The following is a 27,563-nucleotide window of genomic DNA, read 5'->3' on the forward strand; positions in this document are numbered from 1 at the left end:
CTTGAGCAATAATAAATCATTTTTGCACCAGTGGTGAGCTGGGAAGCAAATTTGGGCCAGAATCACACTGACCCCATGAGTTATTATAATGTAATATATAATATGATAATATAAAGAGAAACTATTCAACCGTAAAAATGTTTTCCCAAAGCTCTTTTATAGGCAAGCTGGGTTAAATGCACGTGCGTATTAAGTTAAAATCACCTTCCAGAGCTCTGAGCTATCGCACACTCACTGCAACACATTTATTATCAGTGTATTTTTTCTCTTATGCCTACATTAACAACCCTTTTTTGACCATAAGTGCTCCAAAAATCATTTGTCACATTTAATTTCAACCAAATTTGAGTACAAACACAGACAATTCTACTCATAATAGACCTCAGCATGGCATGCAGCCCAGGGTCATTGCTTTGTGCTGTCGAGCCAAGGCAGTAACAATAAAAGCAAGCTTGCTGACTTTTATGGGGTCAGCAACTCAAGGATGAATTTCCTGTGGCGCGCTCCCTCTTTTTGATCTGAAGCAGCAGAGTGATAATAAAAGAATAAAAGTGCTCTATTTATTTTCCTCTGCGTGGATGATTTTGCTGTTGTTTACCAAGTGAAAAAGTGTCAATATGGCTGTGATTGCAGGAAGGACTTTGTCCCCCCTGAAAGGAAACTGTTTGCAACCCTGTTTTTTTTAATCATTAAAGTTTTTGTTTGTTCATGTTTGTGGGATGGCGAACAGATGTGCTGTCCGTGTCAGTGCATAACAAACACAAACGCATACATCCCAAAAGTAGACTAATAAATCTGTGTTTGTGTGCGTTTGGCCTGCTGCTGATTTTAGCACATGCATGTGTCTCCACCTTGTGGTCCGGCACACCTCTAGTTTGGCTTTGACCTCCTTGGTGGCTATGATGATTAAAATCAGTCACACATGGTTTGACAGTGGGAATCATTTTAATTTTTTTTAGGAAAGTCATTTATATTTACAAATATTGGCACATAAATATAAAATCTGGCCATCTTCTACAAATTCTTTTAATCTCTTAAACCATTACATGCTGCTCACCTCTTACCTAAAAGCACAGAGCTCTGTGAACACTTCTCAACACCATTATCAATAACTAAATAAAGTAAAATCAGCAGTCCTCACACTGGAATGCAGTCATTATGTTAGTAAATATGAAATTTAGGTTATTACTTTCCAGTAAATATTAACATTATCAAACTCCCTCTTCCTCCTGCAGGCTGACTCCAGCTCCTGATATGAATCCAACACTTCTGATTCTGAGGTGTTCATGCTTCAATATCAGCACTAGAGCAGGAGATTCATTTTCAAAGTACCAACGCAGCCGCACAGTTAGAGACCGCAGACTCAGAGTTTGATGTTTCCCGATACGATGGAGCTGTAGACCTGAGCCGTCAGCGGCACGTAACTCTTCTCATGATCATCAAGGATGTAAAGAGGGTCCCGGACACGTCCTGGATCAAAGCCCTCCTCCACTAACTTCACCTTCATCTGCTTGAAGGTCCCCGTCACCTCCACGGCATTCTAGATGGAAGCAAAGTTCAAAACCCTCACTCAGGCACACTGATTTTGATCGCGTGCTGCAAACACGATGACAAAAGTGTCAAAACACATCGTCCTGTACTGACAAAGTTGTATGAACATTTTTTTAACCCCTTAACGCTGATTGTCGCGAATTTGCATCAAACCGCTTTAATCCACATTGCAGCCGAATCGTGCATGCCTTCCTCTAATGCCGGTTTGTGCATATTCAACACACACCTAAAGGAACCTTTTGCAAGCACTGGTTTCTCGTCGGACCTGTCAAAGTGAAAGAACCCCTGTTCTAATCGTTGTTACAGTGTAATGGTTCTAAGCCAATTTTGTGGCTGCTTTGATGAAATAAATGAATTTTGAATACACAAAAAAGATGTTTTTACTGCATTTAAGCATTGAAAAAAGTGGACATGTTTGTTTGTTTGAACCCTATTCTAGTTGGTGAACCTACCTAAATGTATATCTATTGTATGTGCTACAGAAAAATGAACGAACTCCTCTTAATTTAGGATCAATTTGAAACAAAAACACAGAGAATTAATTTTTAAATATATTCTAAATAAATTCAGGCGTCAAGGGGTTAACTTTGTTTTGAAACAGATATAAACTCACCTGTATCCTTACAAAGCGAGGTCGGGCGTATGAGGGCAGGTAGCTCACCACATGGTTATATATTTTACTTCCATCAAACTGAGCACCTTCCTTCACAGTGACAGCTGCCATCCCTATCCGGCCCTCATGCCCTACATCGCCAAACAAAATAGACACAGATAAAACACTTGTCTTCATGAGCTAATTCATTATCAGTGCCATGTAAAGTCAAACAGACTGAGGAAATGACCATCACCTGGCACTTGGACTCCATAAACGTTGGCTTCTTTGAGACAACCGCTGATCGTCAGGATGTCGGACACCTCGGTTGTGGCCACATTCTCTCCTTTCCACCTGTGTGCATGTTACAGGTCTGTGCATGTGAGGAAACAAACGTTTGCCCAGATCTTCACAGCTTTTCTAAAGGAGTCTGGTGCATAACATGCAGGAAATTTAGTGCTGCAGGACTGTAGAAAAATTGCACTCAGTGGTCAATAGGAAACATATTAAACATTCCGTATAATTTCCGTATAACCAATGTGCTTTGGGCTGGAAAGAAACATTGCTATTATGTTGTCTAGTAAAGGTCTTCAGTTTTGATAGTTTTGGTAGACAAAGTGTTGTATAATAATCATGGATTGTGCCTCAAAGATCTCTTTTTTTCCCAAATGTGCACAAAAAGTGTCAGAATCTCTCTTAAATTAGCTGCAGGTAAATTGAAGTAGATAGAGATCAGCTTCATATCTATTTATATGTGGATCTATCCTGCATCTACCTAATAATGCACTCTTCAACTGACCTTGTGACATTTCATCCTCTGTCATTCTCAGTTGTGTAATATGGCTGATATCGCAGTTTTAAAACTATAAACAATATCTTCTGTACCTGAATGTGTCGCCTACACGATCCTGAAAGTAAATGAAGTTGTCTTGGTCGACCCTCATCAGGTCTCCGCTGTTGAAGTAAAGATCTCCCTTCTTGAGAACATTGCGAAGTCTCTTCCTCTCTGTTTGGTCTTCATTCTGGGCGTAACCGACAAACGGAGCGATGTCCGTGATCTTCGACACCAGCAGTCCCGTCTCACCTTAAAGAGAAAGCCAAGAGACATGCCTTTTACCGCCATCGGGCTCCTGATTTGGTTGGTAAGCAGTCCCTGCCTGGGAGATCCATGTGTGGGTGGATGAGGTTGAAAGCGTGTGATACAGCGCTCTGATTTATGTGAACATTTGCAGAAGCTTCTCCACCTTTGGGCGACTCCACACAGAGGCCGTTAGCACCTCGAATCGGTTCGTCCCGCTCTGTGTCGTACTGGATCAGAGTGTAGGGAAACAGCTTCTGCAGGAGGAAGTAAAGGCACCAGTCCTGCATTATGGGCCCAGTACATCTTCATACCAAGAGCAGAGTAAAACATGTAACTCACATATTATTTACTCATGGTGGAATATAACTAAGTACATTTACTCAAGTACTGTACTTACAGGAAGTACAAATTTGAGTATTTCGATTGTATATAACATCATACTTCTACTCCACAACGTCTCAGAGGCAAATATTTTATTTTTTACTCCACTACATTTGTCCAACAATTTTAGTTACTAGTTCCTCTCAGATCACAATTTTCCATACCCTTCCTGTCCAATGAAAACCACGTATCTCCAAATTTGTGTGATTTTGAAATGGAGTTCATGAAAAGTTGACTTTTCCTGAGCTTTTCATGGAGATACGTGGTTCTCACAGGACAACAACACTACACATATATGATGAGCTTATAGACTATGATGCATTGCTGCAGAGTGCAGATTAAACTACTCAAGTGTGTATAAAGCAGCTGATAGTAAGATGCAACTCACACACATTAATGCAGCAGTAATATTAATGCAATAACATCAACAACACATTTACTGCAGCACGGTTACTTACTTTTCCTTTTGATACCTTTCTTGAAAATAATTAGACCTTTATGAGATTTCAATCAATGATATACACTCACCGGCCACTTAGGTTCACCTGTCCAACTGCTCGTTAACACAAATTTCTAATCAGCCAATCGCATGCTAGCAACTCAATGCATTTAGGCATGTAGACATGGTTAAGACGATCTGCTGCAGTTCAAACCGAGCATCAGAATGGGGAAGAAAGGTGATTTAAGTGACTTTGAACGTGGCATGGTTGTTGGTGCCAGAAACTGTATTTCAGAAACTGCTGATCTACTGGGATTTTCATGCACAACCATCTCCAGGGTTTACAGAGAATGGTCCGAAAAAGAGAAAATATCTAGTGAGCGGCAGTTCTGTGGTTGAAAATGCCTTGTTGATGCCAGAGGTCAGAGGAGAATGGCCAGACTGGTTCGAGCTGATAGAAAGGCAACAGTAACTCAAATAACCACTCGTTACAACCGAGGTTTGCAGAAGAGCATCTCTGAACGCACAACACGTCGAACCTTGAGGCAAATGGGCTACAGCAGCAGAAGACCACACTCCTGTCAGCTAAGAACTGGAAACTGAGGCCACAATTCGTACAGGCTCAACAAAACTGGACAATAGAAGATTGGAAAAACGTTGCCTGGTCTGATGAGTCATTCAGATGGTAGGGTCAGAATTTGGCGTCAACAACATGAAAGCATGTATCCATCCTGCCTTGTATCAACGGTTCAGGCTGGTGGTGGTGGTGTAATGGTGTGTGGGATATTTTCTTGGCACACTTTGGGCCCCTTAGTACCAATTGAGCACAATGCCACAGCCTGTTTGAGTATTGTTGCTGACCATGTCCATCCCTTTATGAGCACAGTGTACCCATCTTCTGATAGCCACTTCGAGCAGGATAACGCACCATGTCATAAAGCTCGAATCATCTCAGATTGGTGTCTTGAACGTGACAATGGCCTCCACAGTCACCAGATAGCAATCCAATAGAGCACCTTTGGGATGTGGTGGAACGGGAGATTCGCATCATGGATGTGCAGCCGACAAATCTGCAGCAACTGCGTGATGCTATCATGTCAATATAGACCAAACTCTCTGAGGAATGTTTCCAGTACATTGTTGAATCTATGCCACGAAGGATTAAGGCAGTTCTGAAGGCAAAAGGGGGTCCAACCCGGTACTAGCAAGGTGTACCTAATAAAGTGGCCGGTGAGTGTATGTGATTCCAACATATCAGGCTCTGATTGTTCACAGAGAAGGATCTAAACTCAAGGACCATGAACTAGCCTGCACCTCATCTCAGTCTCACACCAGAATCAGTCAATGAATGAGGACCATCTCCACCAGTGAACGGTGCTGTAAGATTCTGAGATGCGTCAAAAGCTCTGAAAATACTCATAAGTATTGTTGTGTTCTTGCAATCTCATTCTTACCCGATGCAAGAAGTTGACCCGTCCGATAGCTCCAATTTTCCCCGCGTAGTTGACAAATCCCACATTTCCCTCAGTGGAGGCGTAAAACTCTCGGACCTCGATGTTCCCGAAGCGACTGAGAAACTCTCGCCATATCTCTGCTCTCACGCCGTTGCCAATGGCCAGTCTTACTTTATGATCCTTGTCATTGTCTCGCTGCATTTTCACGAAAAAATGACAACACACAGATCAAAGCATTTTCCAAGAAATCATGTCGTGCCTAATTCAAATAGTCACAGCATTTGAATCGGCTAACAGTAAAAAGAGTGGTGACGGGGACGTTGAAGAGGCGTTTAGTACAAAGCATGAGACTGCACTGCTTTTAAACACACACACATATGTGAACTCATGTGCTTGAGAATTTCCACAGCCATCTAATTAGGTCCTTAATGAGGATTTCTAATCAAATCTGCCTGAACTAAGAAGAATTTGATAATAGAAATCAGTTCAAAGTAGAAAAAAGTTTGACTTAAAACCACTGATCTCTCTAAAAACCATGCAAATACCGTATGAGAAATATGAGTCACTGTGACAAAATGAGACCCTAAAGTTGGATATTAGTCCAGAGAGATTTGGCTGCCAAGTGACTCAATATGGTCTTCCTGAGTAAAGGCCAGCATCTATTCCTAGAGCTGACCAGATACAGACAAACCACCTCCTCTTGCTGCCAGAGGGTCACGCAGTAAATTGAGACAGCGCTTCATGTGATGCAATCAGATACTCTGAATGGCCATACATGTAGGCAGAATGTTTACTCCTAAATACAGCAGGTACATCTTTAAGAGATCTCACAACTACGCAATACCTTATGTGTGTGTATGTCTATTTACATGCATCCACAATGTTTGATGCTGCTCAAACCCCTACAGCTCATGACGCATGGGGGCTGGAACCCGATCGTTGAGATTTAATGATTTCTATTTCGGTGAGCCAGCTGTGCTGCGCTTCGGGGATTGTACAGTACAGTTGCAATCCCTCCACCGATTAAAAAACTGGTATTCAATGAATAGGTTAAGGCTGTTAAACAAGTGTGGACCAATAACACATTAGAACGATGTTTTTAAAAATGTGAGGCAGCAGGTTTAACAGTTTGCTTATGATATGACGGCTCCTTCACAACCACAGGTGACTTAAACTGCAATTACATACACTTTAGCTGTCCCTTAAATTGCACTGCTACATTCTGTCCTAAGAAATCCTCATTTTAAGACCTAATCTGAGGGGGGGGGGGTCGCCTTAACCTCCAGCCAGCCCTTAAAGAATGCCACTGGTTTGGATTTCACTTCGAGTGTCACATGTGCTGCACAGCCACACTACAAAGAAAACACAACGGGGTAAACCCTCAATAATTAAACTGTAGAATCAGCAACTTAAAATGGACTTCAGACCTCTTTATCTATAAAACAAATATTATTCCTACAATGCTGACATATCGCACTGCTGCTCAGTTTTGAGTTTTGCAGCACTCAGCTCTGCAGGGCCGAACGCCGGCATGTGTACAGCTGGAAAGCGTTAAAATCCTCGTACCTTGGGCGTGCTGCAGAGATAGCGCATCACCTCTCCGATGTACTGCACGACGGTCACGCTGTTTCTCCTGCAGTCGTCCCAGAACTGAGAGGCCGAAAACTTCCTCTTCAGAATGATCGTTGAGCCTTCAAAATAAGACAGAAAGAAAAGAGAACAGATTTTTGTGGGAGACGTGACAACAGATTTGCATTCGGTTTCAGTCCAAGTTCAGAAATATTCTGTTATACAAGTAGAGATGCAGCTTATGCCCATTTAAACAAAGACATTATGTTTATTAGTGATATTCATTGTTGATCATAACTGATTTGCGAATACCACTTTTGCATTAACTACTGTATTCAGAGTTTTTTCTACTCCCCATTTGTATTCTGAATTGACTGAGCTAAAGATTAATTACTGCACTTCATGCAAGCGTGCAACTTCATTCAACTCATGCCAACAGTATTAACCTGCAGGCCATTTAACTACATGCGCTGCACAACAGGGCTGTGGTTGTTGTGGCGCACTACTGGATCTCTGCTAATATGTGTGTGTCACTCAGGCTGCTTACCCACACATATAACAGCGGTGTGAACTTTAGCCTATTTAGAAAAAAGCAGTTAGAAAGCGGAGGTAATCTGGTTTTGGTTGACCCGGCTCTGTTCAGCTTACTGGTCCACAGTGACAAAAGACTCTTTCATTTAGGTTGACGGGAGCAGGGAAACCAGAGGGAGAAGGAGGAGCAGGGGCGTCACTTTTCACTTTACAGCGACGCAGCACTCGGCTCATATTTAGGTCATGTGTGAGAACCTTATGAAGCTCCTGCAACAGGGTCCCACTTTCATGGATGAGCAGAATCTTCCAGGGGCAATATACCTCCCCTCCGCTGCAGAGATCTGAGGTCCAAGCGATTGGCCGACCTCCGGCAACAGATCAAATTAACTGCCTGTGATCGCAGGTGGGAAGCCAGTGAGGGATCGCACACCTGCCGCTGTAAGATCAATAATGATCGTAAAATGACTCAGGGCGGATTTTGGAACCACCTTGATTAATCATCGCATGTTAACTGTTGCAGCTGTGCTGTGAAAACCATGTATCTCCAAAACAGGAATCATTTTTTTTGAATGGTTTGTTTATATTAATTAAATTTCCTCAAACCATAACGAAACACTCAATGTGTCAGTTTATATTAGGACTTCTCTGCATTTGAATCTATTTCAGTCAGGAATAAATACATGCATACTATTCAGTCACGTAACAAAGCCCAAAACGTATAAAACAACCTACAGCTCACTGTTGGGGCAGTGAAGTACTCGTCAGCCAGTGAGGAATCTCACACAGGCCTGACCAAGTGTTTGAGGTCACGACCGTCTTCGCTGCATCTCAGTGGTCTCACCTGTCTCAATGGAGCCGATAAAGCCTATAATAAATCCAGCTGTGTGGTACAGAGGCAGGTTGAGGTAGACGACATCACTCGGCGTGACTCCGTTTGATGACAGAACAGCCAGAGCTGTTAAGAGGCGGTTCTGGTTGACCACAGCCGCCTTCGGGAGACCTGAGATACAACAAGACACGAACAGCACGAACCTTGAAGGCTGAAGAAGAACTGTGTGTGCAGTGTGTTGTCTTGGAAACCAGACTATCGCATGAAACTGAGAAACAAACAAATGCAGCGACACCTGTAGTTCCTGAGGTGTAGATGTAAACGGCGGGGCTTTTGAATGTGATGTGCGATCTGAGAGATCGAGGGAGCGGGGAGTCCGGGGCCTCGTCCACTTTGTCGGAGAAACTCTCAATTCCAGGTGTGTTGCAGTGTTCGGTCATCAGGAGGACGGTGACGCCCTGCTCGATGAGCGAGGGCAGGACGTCCTCCACCGATTCCTTTAGCTCTGGAAAGAGACACAAAGCACAATCATAGCCACGAGATACTATGTTTAGATGCACGTGCTGACTTGTCTAGATACTTGCGCGGGATTGGCTGTGAAATATGCGGCTTTAGAGAAAATGCATGCATGTATGATTGAAGCCTTGTGGAAGCCAACAAGGTCGTCTTTGACTTTGAGTGAACGGCAGTTACTGAGAACGACCTGAGCGTAGAGGCTGGAGGACAACGTGCGCTGCAGTATTTTAAGAATAAAACTAGCCTACTGATTGCATCTCTGTCTTGGTTAAAAAGATGTTCCAGCAACCTCAAAGGCTATTTTGAGACCCCTGAAAACAACAACCGAGCCCAGTCAAACCACCAAGTGAAATACCCGAAAACATGCTTTTTCATGTTACATCAGTCTTGCAGAGGATCTCTTTACATCTCCTATAAAATATCAACTCTACCAGTCATCTGGCCCACTTAAATGGAAATACTCGCCTAAATGAAAGCACACACTGACAATTTGAAGCTTCTATTGGTTCATAAATTGTTTTGTTGTTTTGCACTTCTGATTAAATAAATAATTTCTGGATGTGTGATCCATATGGGCCAGAAGCTACTGAAGGGTCTTTTGGGAGGATTATGAAGAAAAAAAGGACTTTCAAGCTGTTTTTAGAAGTAAAATTCAACTTCTTCCACTTCTAAAACAGCTTGAACCATGAGGAATGACAATAGTTAGTCTGGAACCATAAACTATTAATGTAAAGTAACTTTCCATTACGCCCCAAAGCTGCTGAGTATTTTCAACAGAAAGCTAAAAACTTACCTCTTCCCTTCAGCCTTTAACTAGCAGCGACTTCCTGATGCAGGCCTGAAACGTCTGTGCTTTGCCTCGCGTTTAACTTCTTTTAAAATGTTGTGTTTTAACTTGATTTTATGCATCCTAGGTAATTTATTTTTCCCTGTATTTTTTTATCACATGCTCTGATCTGATGCTTTGTCCTTATTTTGTTGTCTGACCTTTACTATCATCATTCTTTTATCTGTTTTTATGTCCATTCTGTCTTTTCTATGTGAAGCACGCACTTGGTGCATGTGATTTATTTCTTATAAAGCACTTTGAGCTGCAGCTTCTGCATGAACGGTGCTGTAATAATAAAGTGTATTATTATTATTATTGTTATTAAGAGCTACATATGGAGCAGACCTAACTGCCTTCACTTCAGGCAGAGCTTTGCTCCTAATGCACAAACCTGAGGCAGCTATCAGCACTTTGGCCCTGCAGCAGTTGAAGCAGTGCAGCAGAGACTTGGTGCGGATGTTATGATTGAGCAGAGCCACCGGAGAGCCTAATTTAGCCAGAGCCAGCCAGGTAAACATGAAGGCGGGTTCATTCCCCATGAAAAGCGCCACGGTGTCCCCGGCTGTGTACCCCGGGTGGGACCGCAGCGCGTTGGCCGTCTTGTTGCTCCTCTTGTCCGCGTGAGAGTACGTGTAGCCCTCGTTTTCAAACACAATGAACGGCTTGTCCGGACTCGCGGCGGTCTGCTCCAAGAAACGGTCCAAAACAAAGAAGAGGGGTCTCCTTCTTCGCCTCGAAACAAACGTCACCAAGATCCGCAACAGATCCCTGAAATACACAACATCCGCCCAGAGTACAGGGGAAAAAGATCTGAGTGCGAAAGGTACGATGAGGATAGTTGCTAAGATGAATGAAAGTAAATAGATCTCCATCATGTGTTAAAAGCCTCAGGTCCTGTCAAAGCAAACTAAAGTGCGGACCCTGCTGCAAAATGGGGAATGTTGCAAATAGGGATTTTGCTCAGTGGGGCGGAGCAATTCCTCTGGAAGAAAGTTCAGTTCACAGAAAAGATGAAGATGATGATGGAGGAGGGATACCGCTCGGCTGCAGCGGCTTGTTGTTTGCAGCAGGAGGTGACTGATTCATTTAGAGGATAATCAAATAAAGGATGTAAAATTAGCAGCCAGATGTCAGGGTCATCTGTTGAGGTTTGAGGCTGTGAGCACTCTGCAGAGTTTGACCATTTAAGCTGACAGAAAAATGTCATTTTTTCTGGTCATAATTAGTCATACAGTACAGTACAGTTCGACCCCCTCCACCACTGATGAAGGTGAGGATGACAAGCATTGAAGGTTTGGTGCTGATGAAGGAATCACGATAGAAGTGGTTCAGCAAAGGCTGGAAAGACGGGGTTGGACACAGCACTCTCTCATCATCAGTTCAGGCAACAAGCATCTATTTCTCTTTATAATATTTAATTACCCGAGACGCTGCTTTGACGACAGTGGCCACTAGTTGCCGCTGTACGACGTGAGCTTGCCAAATTAATCAGTCAATTAAGGGAACAGGAGCGTGATTGTTTCCTCTCACACTGCTCGTACTGCATTCATCACAAGATAACCGTCATATGATGATGATGGAGATAATTTCACCGGCGGGGTTTAGTGCAGGAAACCGTTCACACTGTAAAAACGCTCTTAACGTGCGCCTCCTCTCTCCTACGTTCACAACAGGTTCACTGATGAACCGAGTTATTATCTCTGTTTAACAGTAAACTATTTTTGCGATTTATTTTTAATTCTTTAAAGTTGGCCTTAGTTTTAAGTTCCAACATTGCTTCCATTAATTTTGAATCTGCGCGCTCCTGCGATGTCATCGCGCACTGCATGATGCGCATGCGCACATTGGAGAAACTTACACAACAAAATACGATTTTTTTTCTTTGTTTCTACATAAGATTGTCGATTTCAAGGCTAAAACAATAAAACAAAGTTATTTTCCCTATAAAAAAACACTTTTCATTCATCATTTTACTTCTTACAGTCCTGTTTTTTAAATAAAACCATCTATCAACCATCTAATAAGGGTGAAATATCTCTTTTGTAGAACTGTCAACAACTCACTGTCAAATATGAGAAGTCAAGAGGCTGAAACCAGACAAATAAATAAATGCAGTGGGGTAAAAAGTGCAAGTACAAGTATAAATTGCCACAACATGGAAATATTCAAGTAAGTACCTGGAATTTTGTATTTAAGTACTTTAGTAAATATTCTTAGTTATTTTTCACCTCTGATAATGGGACCATGCTTGTGTGAAAATTTGGATTATGTATTCACACACACACACGCACACACACAGGCTGAAACACAATCAGAAACACACACAGTATGACGGGTTGAAACCTGTCTGGAAGTGAAACCAGAAACCAGTTTCATAGCAAGTGTCAGTCAAAAGCTGTCTGTGTGTCATATATGTCAGCACACGTTACGGCTACATTTAGACAGTGCTTTACAAGGTTTTTGCCACTCACCACGCATTCACCGCCGGCGGCGAGCTAGCACAAAGGCTGGTGGCTTTGTGTGGACAGAAGGATCGAGCCGCCAAACCCCTGTGATCAGTGGAAATTAAATTATAAAGTGCTTTACAATATCATTATCCAAATCAGGCCTCTTCGGTTTTTAGTTTTAGCTGTTTGTAACTCCTTATCATAGTCAGGCTGATGGGTGCTAAAGTCAGCTTCGTTTCCCAGTTCAGCACCAGGGCTACACAATGATTCCTTTTGCCGTTAAACCCACAAACAATGCATGCAAGGAAGTATGCTAATGCTAACTAATGCTTATCTGCAAACATAACTCGATAAAGCTACTGAGCCTTTAACTGGACAGTCATTCGACCAACTTCAAGTTGCAAGACTTCAAGTCAGATGAACTAAAAATAGTCAGTTGAAGGCGATAAACTTTAAGGGCAAAGTGGGTGGAAGGCCACTTAGCCTGCCAGGTTGCAGGGCTAGCTGTGAAAGAAAAAGACGCCACTCTGAGGCCAAGTTCAGCTGCACTGAGCCCAGCACATGCTCGGCGAATGGGGTGCAGACTGCCACGCTCAGAAAATCTCAGATAGAGGGGCACCTCGCCATAAGGCCCATGAGGTAGTGAGGTCCTGCATGGAATGTGCATGCACCCAAGCCAGGACCAGCCTGCCTGTTTATACGCCTTTTGGATTGCATCCACAACCAAATGAGCGAGCCTAATCTTGGAGCACCACCACAACTTCACCCAGCAAGAAGCAGCAGCATTTCTCATGCACTGAAGGGACATGGGGACATTTCTGAGGCCCAGCCAGCTGTCCAGGTGATTGAGGATGCAAAAACCTTTTATGTGGCAAGGGTCCCAGGACTGCATCCTAGATGCATAGGGGGGCCTAGCAAGAGGAAGTAATGGCAAACAATAACCCTGAGTTATGTTGGAAATCACTGAGGGGTCTGCCCAAAGGGTCTCCTGGGACAGGCACTGTCCAGTGAGGCATCAAGGAGGAGCTGGGTTCTGAGGGGAGGGCTTGGGGGGCCCCAGCCTCGCACACTCCACTGACCTTGTTTATGTCTGTCATGCTGATTGGTTTCAAAACAGACCTCTAGGTTACCCGAAACCACAGAAGTCAGCTGACGGGGCCCTGCTGGTGGGGCTGTAGAGAGTCTTCCTGACGCTGGAGTCTTCCTGACGTTTCCTGATTATTACTGATTATGGACGTACTAGTGTTCTCTGACCGGGTCAGATTCCACGAGAGACTGCTGATGTGGATGTTACGGCTGATTTATGCTTCTTCGTTTACTCTACGCCACAGATGTGCATCACTCTGGAATTGTAGCTACATGACGCAGCATCACAGACCGCAACAACTGCGATTGGTTTGCTTAGAATCTCATTTCCCTTTGAGTGGCTTCTACAGGTGTATTGTGCACACACATATGCGGGATAAATGGCACAAAACAGAAAATTGACCCTCCTTCACTTCAACATCTTCTTTATTTCCTGCGTTGCCTTAATTTCAGTCAAAGTACTGTTGCATCACATTCATATTCCCCAACTCCACCATGATCCATTCACTGTCCAACTCAAACTCACAGTGACGGAGGAACTCTATCGCCAACAAGCGTTTTGGCGGTGTAATTGCAGGTGGACACAGACACACCAGTATAAATGCTCACAATCGCGTCGGACATTGTGGATTTGGACTGGAGGCGCGCCCTGCTGCGCCCTCCAGGCCGGTTTTCACCTGGGACACCTGCTGACACGCTTCCCCCCACCGCAGTGTGTCGCAAAGACTGCAGGGATGCAGAGGAGCCGGCCCCCCGCCCACTAGGTAAGCTGGCAGCGCTGATATCAAAGCGCACAGGATAAAACATGCACAACTCGCATTACAACACACACACACGTCTGACTGCTTGATCATGGAAATCAAGGAATCGGAGAGGCCACGCGCGGCGCTTATATAACCACGTGTTGCTAATCAGCGCCCGGCCAGCTGATGTGTCTAAGAGAGTATCCACGTCAGCTGCCCCCGTGGGGGTCAGTCGCCTATGGAACGGGAGGGTGGAGAGATACGGGACATAGAACAGCTTTGCACTGCATGAATGCTTGAATGATAAAATACGAATTTGAATGATGCTGTGCGGACCTGAAGGCATCCTCGGTGCATATGCTTTGGACCCCTTGGGCATCAGGCAGAGGCGGTGTCAGCAGTCAGTTAGGAGTCTGGTTTATGAAACTCTTGTAAGCACACCCCAGACCCACGGTGGCGGTGACACAGGCAACACAAGGCGTGTGTGACTCTGATTTCACCCTCTGCTGTGCGCTCATCCGTCCGCCCGATGTCCCCCAACAAGATGATATTGATGGACTCAAAACAATTAAATGAGCATGCATGACAAAGTGGCACGTAACACCCACTCACAGATAATTTACAGCAGATATTGAGTCGGTTTGTTCAAGTTTTAGCAGTGGATTTCTTTTGCGATCAACTCTGGAAATATTAATGAGGTTTTGAATTGCTGATTTATTAGTGAATGAAATCATTTAAATGTTTTATTTCAGCTTTATTGTGCAACCAAGAACCATCAAAGTAATATGTAGTTTATTTTTTAATTTCAACATATCTTTAATCGATCCATATTGTTGCTTAGATTTTTTTTTTCTGCGCAACAAAAGGAGAGCGATGCGCAATGAGACCAATTTTGGAGACATTTTCAGATGTTCTCCTTGCAAACTCTTAACGCTGGAAGCCCGGTCGATAAGAATTTGCTGGCGTAAGGGATTGTGTTTCAGGAATGCTTTTTCTCAAGTCACGTTGCCCCACAACATGAAGGCGACCAATGGTCTCAGAGGCACGTAGACCCGCTCCTATAAAGCCCGCGCGTCTCCATTCATGCGCAAACCGCGAGGTGGATCCTGCGCTGCTGTGTGATTTCACTGACACACTCACTATTACGTTGGACAATGCTGCGAGTCAGGTGTCTGAGAGGAGGTAGCAGGGGGGCCGAGGCTGCCCATCTGATCGGAGCCATGGTTGGTATAATGGTGGTTTCATGTCTTTTCGTTCTTTTCTTTTTTTTCCATGTCAGTCAACGCGAATAAAGAAATTCTGTTCGTTTTCTTCACCAGGCTACATCTGAGCTGCTCCTTTCACCTGAGATCAGTTTAATTGATTTATTGGTTCACTGTTTTCTTTGATTGAAGCCTCTCGGTTGACAAAAATACCAAAATATCGAAAATCAAATCCAATCTGATCGACTGTTTGGGCTCAGAAACACTGATTGTACCAAACAGACCTCATTCCAAGGATTGAGTTGTTTCTATTTGCTGAGAGGGCTTTTTTTCTTTTCTTTTTTTCCATCGGTCCCTGAGTGACAGTGAACAGCTGTTTGGCACAGATGCGCTCCCAAACTCAGTGACACTGGAGCTGCTCCCGAGCCAGCAGAGGCCGCACTATCTGTGGAGATAATGCTCCTTAATAACACGTGTACTTTGGCACCAAACAAACTGAAGGCATTTATTGATGATATCTGAGGTCACTGTGCTCCTTTTGTCAGCCGACACCATTTGACTCTGTTAAGTTAGCCTTTTTATGTGTGAGCAGCCAGCCAAGCCATGTATGTTGTTCTATCGCTTAGAATTGAACTTAATATCTGGATCTAAAATAAAATAGAAAAATAAACAAGCATACATCAATGGTAATGATTTAGTTTAGTGGATTTTATAAATATGCATGCACTGCATTTTCCTGAAAAGGTCTGTTAAATCTAAAGAACTGGCGTGGCTTATAGGGAGGCCTTCCTCTCACCCCCACGGCAGAAAATGAAAGGCTGCAGAACATTAAAAAAAACGCTCTTTTTCCCTCCTCAGCTTGGCCGGGCGGTGACTGGATGGGCGCAGAGGGCCTTCCAGAGCACCTCGAGTGCAGCAGCTGCACAGACGCAGCGTGCACTCGTGGAGGAACATGTTACTGAGCCCGTGCCGCAGGAATGTCCCGTGTGCAGCTACAATGAATGGGACCCTCTGGAGGAGGTGATCGTGGGCCGCGCTGAAAATGCCCATGTGCCCCCCTTTACTGTGGAAGTGAAAGTAAGCTGTGGTGTCAAGATGACGTCTATATGTGGGCCACTGCTGATAGAGCGTAAAAAAACCCTGCAAAATCATACTTAAATTGAACGGTGATAGCATGAGATTAACTCCGTGTTGTCACCTTGCAACAGGCCAACACATATGAGAAGAACTGGCCCTTCTACCAGAAGTATGGGGGCCAGTCTTTTCCTGCGGACCACTTGAAAAAAGCCGTTGCCGAGATTGAGGAAATGTGCAATATTCTGCGTCACGAGGGCGTCGCCGTGAGGAGGCCGGAACCCATCGACTGGTCCACGGAGTACAAGACCCCAGACTTCGCCTCGTCAGGTAAAAAACAGAGATGTGACTCACTGATGAGCATTTTCTATACACGCTCAGCCCCCGTTAGCATCAGATTATGCCTAAAATGTGTGTGTAAAGAAGTGGTTCACATTTCAAACCCAGTAAGACACAAGTCACAGAGCTTGCACACACAGGTACTGTAGTTAAGTACCATTTTGAGGTACTTCTACTTGAGTGTTTCCATTTTATGCCACTACTCTACTAGTACTTCTGCTCCTCTACACGTCAGAGGAAACATATTCTGCTTTTGACTACATTTATTTCACCAACATAGTTGCTTGTTTCTTACGGATTCATATTTTGCACACAAAACATATCATCAGTTTGTGAAATATGATGCATTCTTATAGATTAAAGCACACACAAGTTTGAATATCTGTTAAAATTAGTGTATAATTGGCTTTTGATACTTTAAGTACAGTTTTGCTGATAATCGTGAAGTTTGTACACAGACACTTGTAATCGTGTATGATGACAGTGTTAATTTTATGGAATAGTCTGTGGAAGTTAATGGTGTATCGGTTAATCTGTTGCAGGCATGTACGCTGCCATGCCCAGAGACATCCTTATGGTTGTGGGAAACGAGATTATCGAGGCTCCTATGGCCTGGAGGGCTCGCTTCTTTGAGTACCGAGCCTACAGACCTTTGATCAAGGAGTACTTCAGAAAAGGTGCTAAGTGGACCACTGCTCCCAAACCCACCATGGCTAACGAGCTGTACGATCAGGTGGGGCTTTATCTCAATCTGAGATAGCGTTCGTCCTTCGCGCTGAGCATTCAAGCCAAAGTTAAACCTGCATTAAAACACCTTTTTTTTAGGTTTTGCTCTTATCACCTCTGACCTCTTCGCCTCGTGCTATTTATTGCGCTATATGTGGCAAGAGTCTGTGCATTACTGCGTAATCGCCGGACTGTAAATCATTGTTGCGTGGTGTCGTTCAGGACTACCCCATGCACACGGTGGAGGACAGACACAAGCTGGCCGCCCAGGGGAAGTTCGTGACCACGGAGCACGAGCCCTGCTTCGACGCTGCTGATTTCATCCGAGCTGGGAGGGATCTATTTGTCCAGAGGAGTCAAGTATGAAGGCTGTCAGACCTCTAAGCACGCCATGACACGTCGAGGTCTCTGTGCCATTTACACAGCTCCATAAAAGAGTGTTTTATGTTCATTTCATCTTTATTTACAGGTTACAAATTACATGGGGATTGAGTGGATGCGTCGTCATCTGGCCCCAGACTACAAGATCCACATAATCTCATTCAAGGACCCGAACCCCATGCACATCGATGCCACTTTTAACATCATCGGGCCCGGACTGGTGCTGTCAAACCCCGATCGCCCATGCCTCCAGGTACCGTAAGACAGGAGAGGCCGCTTTCCGTTGCTCACATGCCCTGTGTTGTCCCCCCCGTGGGCCGATATGTAAGCATGCCTCGTTTTCACACTTGCTCTTTGCCCTTTGACTCAGATCGACATGTTCAAGAAGGCTGGCTGGACTGTTGTGAAACCTCCAACGCCTCTGATTCCTGATGGTGGGCACTCGAGCTGCAGCTTCTCTTACATAAGCAGAGCATGTTGAATGTTTCCTGAAAAGAAAAAAAACAACAACACTCTCCCTCTCTGTGCAGACCACCCGCTGTGGATGTCCTCCAAATGGCTGTCCATGAACGTCCTGATGCTGGACGAGAAGCGCGTTATGGTCGACGCCAATGAAAGCACCATTCACAAAATGTTTGAGAATCTCGGTGAGCTCATACATTCGAGTCCTTCCATCTTCTTTCTGCATCATTTTGCATTCATTGTTAACTCATCTGTGAGGAAAACGTTCATTTAAAGGGTTATTTTCAGGAAATAAAGCCTCTGTGCTGTGCAGTGATGCAGAAATTTGTTGTTGTTGCAGGTATCAAGACCATAAAGGTGAACATTCGCCATGCCAATTCTCTGGGTGGTGGCTTCCACTGCTGGACAACCGATGTCCGCCGCCGTGGTACCCTGCAGTCCTACTTCCACTAGCCTTGCCAGAAATAGGCAGTTTTTATTGAGCTTTTAAGATTTAAGTCCTAAATATAATTACCACTGTAATTGTCAGTGGACCGTGTAGCATGTACACACCGGTTAATGAAGGCTGAAGCTTTGCAATGAAACAATTTCTGTCTTTAAAAAGTGGACACATCTGAAACGTGTGCACCTGAGTGTCGCCTCCTGTAAAGGCGAACCCGTGAACACGAAATAATGAGGTAATTTTGTTATGACAGGTGGCGCCAAAGTCCATTGTCTGGATTGGGTCATTATGTCATCAGTGAACATGCATGGATTTTCTTTTTTGAATGACACTGCTGTGCATCACAGTGCCTTTGCAAACAGCTTTGTTCAGAGATATATACGTAAAAAAAATGCTCAGATCACTTTACTTCAATCAGTAATCTCAATATTAACTGCATTTCTGGCCTGGCTATTGTGAAGCTAAATTGTTTATGGCTGGTACATCTGAGAGTCATAACTCTGAGGACAAGGTACAATTTGGTATGTGAAAGTCACCAAAAAAGGGCACAGGAGGTCAGAAGCTGCCTCCTCACGAAAAGTCAGAAACCTTAACTCTCTTTTTCCAAACTATTTTTTTACTTAAAGAAATGTATAAAAGTTGTTACGTAGGTCATTAAACAATATTGATTTCTTATTTTTCATACTCTTTATTGGATTTCCCGACAATTAGATGTTTTTATATATTTACTTAAAAAGTATGCGGTCCATATCAGATATTGTACACCTTTCGCCTCTGCTGTTTTCTTCTATTGCAAATCTGGGCCAGTTATATGCTACTAGTCATTCTCAGTGCTTGGCTGCTTCTGTGTGCAAAGCAAAAATGCCCAAATAACGAAAAAGGTGTTTTGTTGTGCAGATTCATGTTTTATGATTCCTTTGCTGCCTGAACAGTTGGATTTACGATGTTTACTTCAAGCCTGCCTGGATATTTCTGCTAAAACAATGAACTGAAGGGACGTTACGGCTCAACATAGGAATGCAAGTGATGTTTTGTATTGTGCAACATTATTAAATGTGATTAAAATAAGTGTGTGCCATGTTTGTGCTTGTCTGCTTCTATTAGTTAAAAAAAAATGCACATAGTAGACTTAATGCACATCACCAGTGGTGCGAGAAGTGCTGAGATCTTTGAAGTAAAAGTATTAATACTGCTAGTTAGTCAAAAGTTTTACTTAACTAATCAGCAAAATAAAGTTTTAAAAGTACACGTTACACAGAGTGACTGCTGTCATACAGTTAAATTAATCACGTATTATTGAATTTTTAAAGGCAATAGTGCATTAGCAGCATTTCAGTGTGCTCAGTGCAGTTTTTTAACTACTTTATAAACTGTTAAGTAGTTTTATTCACAACAATGCACCATAGTTCAGAAGCTGGTCATATATTTAGGTTGAAACTTTTTAATCTGAAATGTAACTTGTCACTAGATTAATCAAATACTTGTAGTCGACTAAGTACAGTAATCCTCTCTGCAGTAGAGAGGAGTAGAAGTATAGAGTGGGATAAAATGTAAAAACTTAAGGACATCGAGCTGCACTTGAGCACAGCAGTGCAGTAATCATCCTGATACTAGCTGAATACAATAAGCTGTCTCAGGTCACACGAACTCGCCAACCTGGGATCTATTCACCTGCTTGATAAATGGCACCGCATTTACTGTAGCACCTTTACGTCTGTAAACATTAACCAGGTTGGTGTCAGAAGGAGGAATATTGCATCACATATTATCACGGAAACCAGACTCCTGCAAGTGCAAATGCAAATGATTGCCTATAAAGATTAAAAAATAAAAAATTTAAAAAATAATCTTCATTTATTTCATACTTTTTATTGCTTAAAGGATGTCAGAAAAAGTCAAATGTTTGATTCTGTGAAAAACAACTGGCTAGTTTGTGGACAGAGATGCTATTTTCACTGAATTGTGCAAAAACTTATATTTTAACACTGTTTAAAGTTAATGATTTATTCACTGTTTTTTCTCTCCCTGTGGCTCAGAGGAAAGGTGAGTCAGGTGAAATGTGCTCTGGATAAGGAGGTGTGTAGTGGTCAGAAAGTACCTACTGATGAAGTGACAGTTATGATATCTAAAAGTAAAAAAAAAAAAAAGTACATGCCAGGGGTGCTGTTACACCTTTCACAGCCGCGACGACGCATCCACTCAATCCCCATGTAACCAGCCACGATAGAAAATATATTTCACTTTATGTATTTTCTGTACTTTTACCTGTTCATACTACAGTATATTCACCCCAATATGCACTAAATTAATAAAGTAATTTATAAAGTAATTTATTGTGCAAGACAAAAAAAATACATTTGAAAACTAATAAATAGTGTTCTGATCTGTCTGATACCAAGTAAATTAGTAATGACAACATGCTGATTATGTTTAAAGTAATAACAGAAAAAAGGTTTAAAGTGTGAGAAAAGCAGTGCAACAGCTTGTCGTTGTCTGCATTCTGCCGCCATCTAGTGGTGAAAACTACTTACAGCACTCTGAGGTTTATTGGATGATTTCAAAGTTTCACACCAACAATGATGAGGCTGAGATGACGACAGTGAACTCAGCAGGAAAACAGGTCATGACTTGTATTTAATGAATGTTTAATACAAACTTCAGCGTGTGGACTTACATTTAGAATAAAAAGGCAACGTACTGAAGACAAACATCATTCTCAGCGTGAAAGCTGTCACTAATCATGTCTCTGTCCTCCCCAAATGAACCACCAGCTGCAGTGATGGGGGTGTTAGGGTGCAGACTTGCTCTCCGTCACCAGTGGTGGAGGAAGCATTCACATCCTTGAGTAAAAGTATTAGTACCACGCTGCAAATACAGACGTTTTAAAAGTAAAAGTACTGCACAGAGAAAAAAGGCCCCTGTGAGTGTTCTGCTTTTATATATTAGATTATCATTACTCATGCATTAATGTAAAAGCATGATTTCACTGTTGGAATTGGTTGAGGTGGAGCTCTTTATTAACGATTCTGTATAGGATTCATGATTATTTTCATTATGGAGAGGATCAATAATCTGAACCTGAAAAGCAGCAAATCCTCAAATTTTGAAGCTGGAACCCTGAAGCGTTTTTGAAAAATGACTTAAAAGCTGATCAAAGTGGTTTCCAGTTAATTTTCTGTCAGTCGACTGATGAGTTGATGGATCAGTTGTCTCACGTTTCAGTGTGGTGGAGTAGAGGTAGAAAGTGGCATGAAAATAAAAGACTCATCACAGTGCTTGGGTTACATTCCACCACTGTCCATAACCTGTTGGAGATAAAACTCCTTCACATTAAATCTGAACGCCTTCTTTGCACGCTCTCTTGAACTTTAAAATGCTTCCATCTTTACTGCGAGCCGTTATTTGATCTCTTTTCTCAGCGCCGCTTTTACACAATGTTTTTATTGTCTCACATAAATCTGCTGTAGCACTCCACGCTGCTCGTGCCAGATGAGAGCATCGCTCTTAACCTGAGGCCGTGCGCTGTGGCGTCCTGTGAAGTGCGGCCAAACGTGGACACCTGAGACCTTTGAGGACCTTTCAGTAAACAGCTTTGATTTGTAAACTCCTCGAGGACTGATCCAGCCGTGCTGTCTGGAGTACATTTTAAGCGACAGAGTGTGAATTCACAATTTCCTCAATCTGATTAACCTTTTTCCGACCCGCCGTGACAGCACGTGACTTCAGTGGGACCAAAACAGTCCGCCACCAGTAGACACGTCCCAGCTATGTGCGGCTCTCTGACATTAGCTGCAAGCATGCTGCCTATTTATCTGCTTCACCTTTGTCACAATGTGGCTTGGATCAGGCACCCGGGTGAATGCTATCGTGCTGCAGCTGTGGCCTCCTGCTGATAAATCACATTCAGAATCACACTCTGGACTGAAGGTGACCCAGCGCCAGGACAGGTCCACTGGAAGCCAGGTCGCTTCTCCCCACAGCTGTTCAGCCCCTGCCTGCTTCCATGTCGCCGTCCGCAGATGGATTTCTTGTTTGTACAGCTGCCTAATTGCGCAATGCTACAGCTGCCTCAACAACTGTGCTCAAACAGGAAAATTGATTGGGATTTTGTAATGATCAGGCTTCAGCGTCTGCAGGGAAACAGCAGTCGTCTTCTCAGATTCTGCACACCAAGAGTGACTTTATGGCCTGAATTAGATCCAGAACCGTTGGCCAGAGAGGATCCACGTGTTCAGATCTCTGCTAGCTGTAGTATATCAGTAAAGGCGTCTCAGAGAATGTGCAGAAATGTTTATTTTACTGTTCATATTGAGGCAAATGATGGTTTGTGTGGTGGTAGTGTAGGATCTGACAAATTTAAGATGTAATAAACTTAACTGTATTGGAACAGATTGATCAATTGCTTTAAAGGTGCAGTGTGTAGGATTTAGTGACACCTGGTGTTGAGGTTGCAGACTGCAGCCACCTGAAAACCCCTCACCTCACCCTCCACTACACCGGACGCTAAAAACGAGAAAAAAGCAAAAGGCACACTTTGGAGACAGTGTTCGGTTTGTCCATTCAGGGCTAAAGATAACACCAGAGTTCTTATTTTCAGGTGATTATACACTGATGAAAACATCACTATGAATATCACATTCCATTTCTGCCAGTAGATCAACCTCAGTCCTTCACACTAGGATACTTTATGCATTACAAACAGCATGAAAAAGAAAAAAAAAACAAATATTAAACAGGGTCACTAATAGCAAAATACAAAAATGTAATCAGAAAGTTTGACTGTTTGTCTTCTAAAGCAGATGTGCAGAGGTGAACAGCTGAATAGCGTGAGTGACTCACGGTCCAGAACGGTTGGGACTGAAGAGTCCGCACGAACCAAAGAGGTCATTTCACACGTGCTCACTGGATATCATGAACAGGTAACTGTGGAACAGTAAAATCCTGCTTTTCTAATGTTTGACCTGCTTTGCTGTTGCACAGAAAGTGAGCCTTTTCCTTTAAGAGTGCTTACAGGTGGTCACTAACATACAACAGGTAAGCTTTCAAAGCAAATCCACCACAGTTTGGTGCATCTTTTTTTGCAGCTTTTGATGAGGTTTGAGCTGGGTACTAAACATAATCATGAATTGTTTAGATTCTGGTGCAATGAAACCAAAGGTGGCCGGATTTTCTCTTGCATTCAGGCTTCACTTTGATGCTTTGAACAGCTCTTCTGCTGTAACCTGACTGACAGTTGGAGCTGCGTCGCGGCCGAGACGCACGTGTGGAACAGAGATACGGCGAGCACAGCGTGTGCAGACAATACATGATACAGCAGGAAAACAGTGAAGGTGTCGTGTGTTGTGTCTGGGCGCACTGTGAGACACAGCCTCTGAACTGTTCCAGCTCAGCTGTTCCATAGACACCAGTGACATGAAATGGATTAACTGTCATCATTGTTTGCTGTAATATTCAGGCTGTTCTGGAGTTTGCATTTAACAAAGTTTGACAAAATAGTCCACATTAGCACTCTGTGTGCATTAAATTAGACATGATTTAGTAATTTACTGCTTTCAGGAAAAAATAAACTTGTTTATAATGTAATGTAATGTTCATTTTGAACATTATTTTTAGAAAATGTATTTGACAGTAGAGAGCAGCAAACAGTTTTTTGGGGTTTTTTTTAGTAGTAATTCAGCAGAAACATCTTTATTTAGATGTTTGTACTTGCTCACTTTACTATATGAATTCAGCATTTCTATTTTTAGGATAACTGAAAGTCACTGTGTGCACAATTTGAAAATCCGCCTCTTTAGAGCCCCCTAGTGGAAGTATCAGAAAAGACACTGGGGCAGGCTGCAACGCACACTGCTTGGACAGCTGCCAGGCACTTGCAAGAAGTGATGAAGAGCACAATTTCCATTAAAATCAGTTGCAAACAGCCAGAGCGGAAGAACTGCGCCGTCGTAGAGTTAACGCAGTGAAAGTGTGGTGCTGCTGAGTGCAGCTCTGACAGCACACAGTGAGATGGAGATATGAGGCCTTCCTGTCGATAGATCAGGAAGTATGTGGGATTATTTCAGTATTAGCTTCGATGAGATAAAACTGCTCACTCGATTAGACTAAAGATTCCTGCTCTCACTCAGCACCGCTTCCTGTAACATCTGAACCAGCGTTTCTTTTTAAATCCAGTGTTTCACTTGCCTATGTGGGTGTAAAAGTGTCGAGGTTTGGAGCATGTGTAGAGTTAGTTTGTACGTGATCTTCTGCATGCTTGTATTTTCCCTGACTGTGAAAAGCTGAATCATTTGTCATAATAACTGCACTTCAGGAACGACGATACAGTAGTTTTCTTACTGTATTTTATCAAGACGCCGGATCTGCTGTCAACCCACCTGGTGCTCTCTAACTAAAATGAGCACCTCCACAGAAGACTACCTCGGCTGCTAGAAGAAGGCCGAGGGCAGCAGCTGTTTGATGCACCGCCGCTACATGTTTCCTCTGCGCGTCGTTTCAAGATTTTCCTTCCAGGGCGTCTTGATTTCCTGCTCCAGTCCCAGGCCGAGAGGACGGGGGTATCGAAAGAGGAAGGTGAACTAGGACAGGAGGATTAACTCGGGCTGAACTCCTTTCACTGAGTGATAATGGAGCACTTAAGCTTTTTACACTCTGACCAAACGTTTCTTCAGCTGCCTAAAACATACTGTACATGCCCAGAGCTCATCATTGGTCTTTTTTAATCGTCATTTTTCAACCACAGCAGCAATTCCATTCACGTCTATCCTGCTCGGGAGCGAGAGAAGTATCTGCAAAATGCAACTAAGGTTAAGTGGGATGAACTGATTTGAGTGGACATCTGCTAATATGAGGATGCTAACACATAAAGCTTCTGTTGCATTCCACCTATTTCTTTACTGGCTGCAAAAATGGTGATGAAACCTGCCAGAAATGTCAACAACTATATAAATTTAATTGGATCTCACAATGGGATCCAGCAGAGCGGTGGGGAATACTCTCATACATGCCACAAACTCTGATTATTCATGAGGATGAACCAACCCATCAGGGGTCATTATGGGAATAATCACAGTTTATGTGTAGTTCAACTTAAACTTTGATTTATTGGTTAGGAGGAAATTAAAAAAGGCTTCTGTTACTGGAGGCTGATAAATTAATGCTCACTCTGAAAGACTAATACAGGTGTTTTTTCTAGTCCGTTAAGCTATTTTTATATCGGAATCAAATATACTGTACAAGCTTCAGTCCATATCAGGCTAATTTTCACATAACAACTCCACGCTGTGATCTTTATTTGGGTAAGTATGCAAATTTATGTATTTTAAACTACAGAGCATGAGAACAGTCAAACACTCAAACTTGACATATTCACTTAAATGGAGATTATAATTAGTGCAAATGGAGTTTTATGGTCATGTAGACTCATTTCTTCAGACATCCAGGTTGTAAACTGTTAAAAAGGTTCATTAAAAAGACTTTTTAATGGTTAAGAAAGTGTGAGAGAGTGTGACAGTAAATTAAACATGAATGTGTTGCGGCTTTGCTTCCCTTCAGTCGCCCAGCTGCAGAACGTGGCGGCACAAAGCACAAACACACATACAGTTAACGACAAAAGTGCAGCTAAGGCATCAGTAAACATGCCATCCCCTCGTGCATAATGCAGCCGGTGTTACCGAAGGCTTATAAAGAATTGATCGTGATGTGTCGGGGGGTTCATTCGTGTGCTGTCAGCCATCATATCTCTTACACGGTTTGATTTAACACTCGCAGTCTTACATGTCAGACTGGCGTGTTTTTGTTTTGGAAACGCAATAAACCATTTCAAGCTGTGATTTACAGTCGTGCTAAAGCTGCTGATGGTTTGGTTTTGAGACTAACAATGAATCAGTAATGGTTTGTAATGTGAAAGGGTTTGCATGCAGAAGCTCATTGTTCTCAAAGGGGAACTCCACCAATTTTATAGCTACAGTTCAGTTCACTTTTAAAGGGGACCACTTCTCTAACTGAGAAGACATTTTAATTCTAAGAAAACAGCCCTGATCATGTTAGCGATTTTATCCCATAGACTTTATAAATAGTGGACAGAGCAAATACAGAAATGCCTTAAACGTGCAATCTTTCTAATGGCCAGCAGGGGGCGACCCCACTGGTTGCAAGAAAGACGCTCGACTGTGAGAAAATTATCCCCGCTTCTCACTTTGCCTCAGTAAACACTTTCCTCATGAGTTTATGCTCTCAATCGTGAGTTTAAAGTCTTCTTCAATACAGCATGATGTTAATTTTGTAAATTACGGTCCCATTTAGACTATATTAGACGATAAAGCAGGGTATGCTGTAGGGCACGGCCACCCTGTGACTGACAACTGGCTACAACATTGTCGGTCAGATCCAATCAGGATTGAAGCGAACCGAGGCCTATCCTCCATAGCTTCGCCCTCTCACCCAAATATGGTCACTTCTGGCTCCAAAAAACCCAAGATGGCGACTGCGATAATGGCAAACTCGCAGCTTCAAAACAGCAGTCCACAAACCAATGGGTGACCTCACATAATATACATCCGCTATTTATCACACAGTCTATATCTTATCCTAACTTGACCTTGAAGATCACAAATTTTATAACCAAAACTCGATTTATTGAGTTTGAACGATGGATGCTCACCAGAGAAAGGTGGTATAATTAAAATATTCTATTGGCCGGACTATGGGGAACGTAGGATTCAGCATATTTGGAGGTTAAAGCGATATTGTCAGGATATCTCTAGCTCTGCCTCTTTGGTTCTGACCATTACTCTCCTTATGTGTCTCTTGCTTTATGGAAGGGCAATACTGAATTGTTGGAGTACCTTCACTATTGGCTATTGGCTTCTGTATAGACTGTATGGTAAATCA

The 27,563-nt window shown here is 43.0% G+C and overlaps 2 protein-coding genes across 2 annotated transcripts; one reads left to right on the forward strand and one right to left on the reverse strand.

Moving 5' to 3' along the window:
* Positions 1 to 1,016: 1,016 nt before the first annotated feature.
* zgc:158482 (uncharacterized protein LOC100009650 homolog) lies at positions 1,017 to 10,662 on the reverse strand. The gene is made up of 10 exons (XM_041936005.1): positions 10,164 to 10,662; positions 8,723 to 8,932; positions 8,440 to 8,598; positions 7,065 to 7,189; positions 5,499 to 5,693; positions 3,388 to 3,478; positions 3,029 to 3,227; positions 2,400 to 2,497; positions 2,165 to 2,295; positions 1,017 to 1,540 (listed from the first exon to the last, which is right to left on the reverse strand). The coding sequence occupies exons 1-10, from the start codon at positions 10,645 to 10,647 to the stop codon at positions 1,364 to 1,366; spliced, it is 1,869 nt and encodes a 622-aa protein (XP_041791939.1). The 5' UTR covers positions 10,648 to 10,662; the 3' UTR covers positions 1,017 to 1,363.
* A 4,540-nt stretch (positions 10,663 to 15,202) lies between these two features.
* Positions 15,203 to 18,685, forward strand: gatm (glycine amidinotransferase (L-arginine:glycine amidinotransferase)). Its single transcript, XM_041941668.1, has 9 exons — positions 15,203 to 15,271; positions 16,109 to 16,327; positions 16,459 to 16,654; positions 17,206 to 17,396; positions 17,612 to 17,749; positions 17,859 to 18,023; positions 18,141 to 18,204; positions 18,301 to 18,417; positions 18,573 to 18,685. Exons 1-9 carry the CDS (start codon positions 15,203 to 15,205, stop codon positions 18,683 to 18,685), a joined length of 1,272 nt encoding a protein of 423 aa, XP_041797602.1.
* Positions 18,686 to 27,563: the final 8,878 nt, after the last annotated feature.

The sequence above is a fragment of the Chelmon rostratus genome, chromosome 1 (assembly GCF_017976325.1).
Source record: "Chelmon rostratus isolate fCheRos1 chromosome 1, fCheRos1.pri, whole genome shotgun sequence".
Taxonomy (NCBI): domain Eukaryota; kingdom Metazoa; phylum Chordata; class Actinopteri; order Chaetodontiformes; family Chaetodontidae; genus Chelmon; species Chelmon rostratus.

Excerpts from the sequence above, each read along its gene's own strand:
- zgc:158482 (XM_041936005.1), bottom strand. The coding sequence starts at position 10,647 with ATGATGGAGATCTATTTACTTTCATTCATCTTAGCAACTATCCTCATC. Across the intron at positions 8,599-8,722 it reads CTACACCTCAGGAACTACAG|GTCTCCCGAAGGCGGCTGTG; the intron begins GTGTCGCTGCAT and ends GTTGTATCTCAG. Across the intron at positions 7,190-8,439 it reads TATCGGCTCCATTGAGACAG|GCTCAACGATCATTCTGAAG; the intron begins GTGAGACCACTG and ends CTTATTTTGAAG.
- gatm (XM_041941668.1), top strand. The coding sequence starts at position 15,203 with ATGCTGCGAGTCAGGTGTCTGAGAGGAGGTAGCAGGGGGGCCGAGGCT. Across the intron at positions 16,655-17,205 it reads CCCAGACTTCGCCTCGTCAG|GCATGTACGCTGCCATGCCC; the intron begins GTAAAAAACAGA and ends AATCTGTTGCAG. Across the intron at positions 18,024-18,140 it reads CCGATCGCCCATGCCTCCAG|ATCGACATGTTCAAGAAGGC; the intron begins GTACCGTAAGAC and ends CCTTTGACTCAG.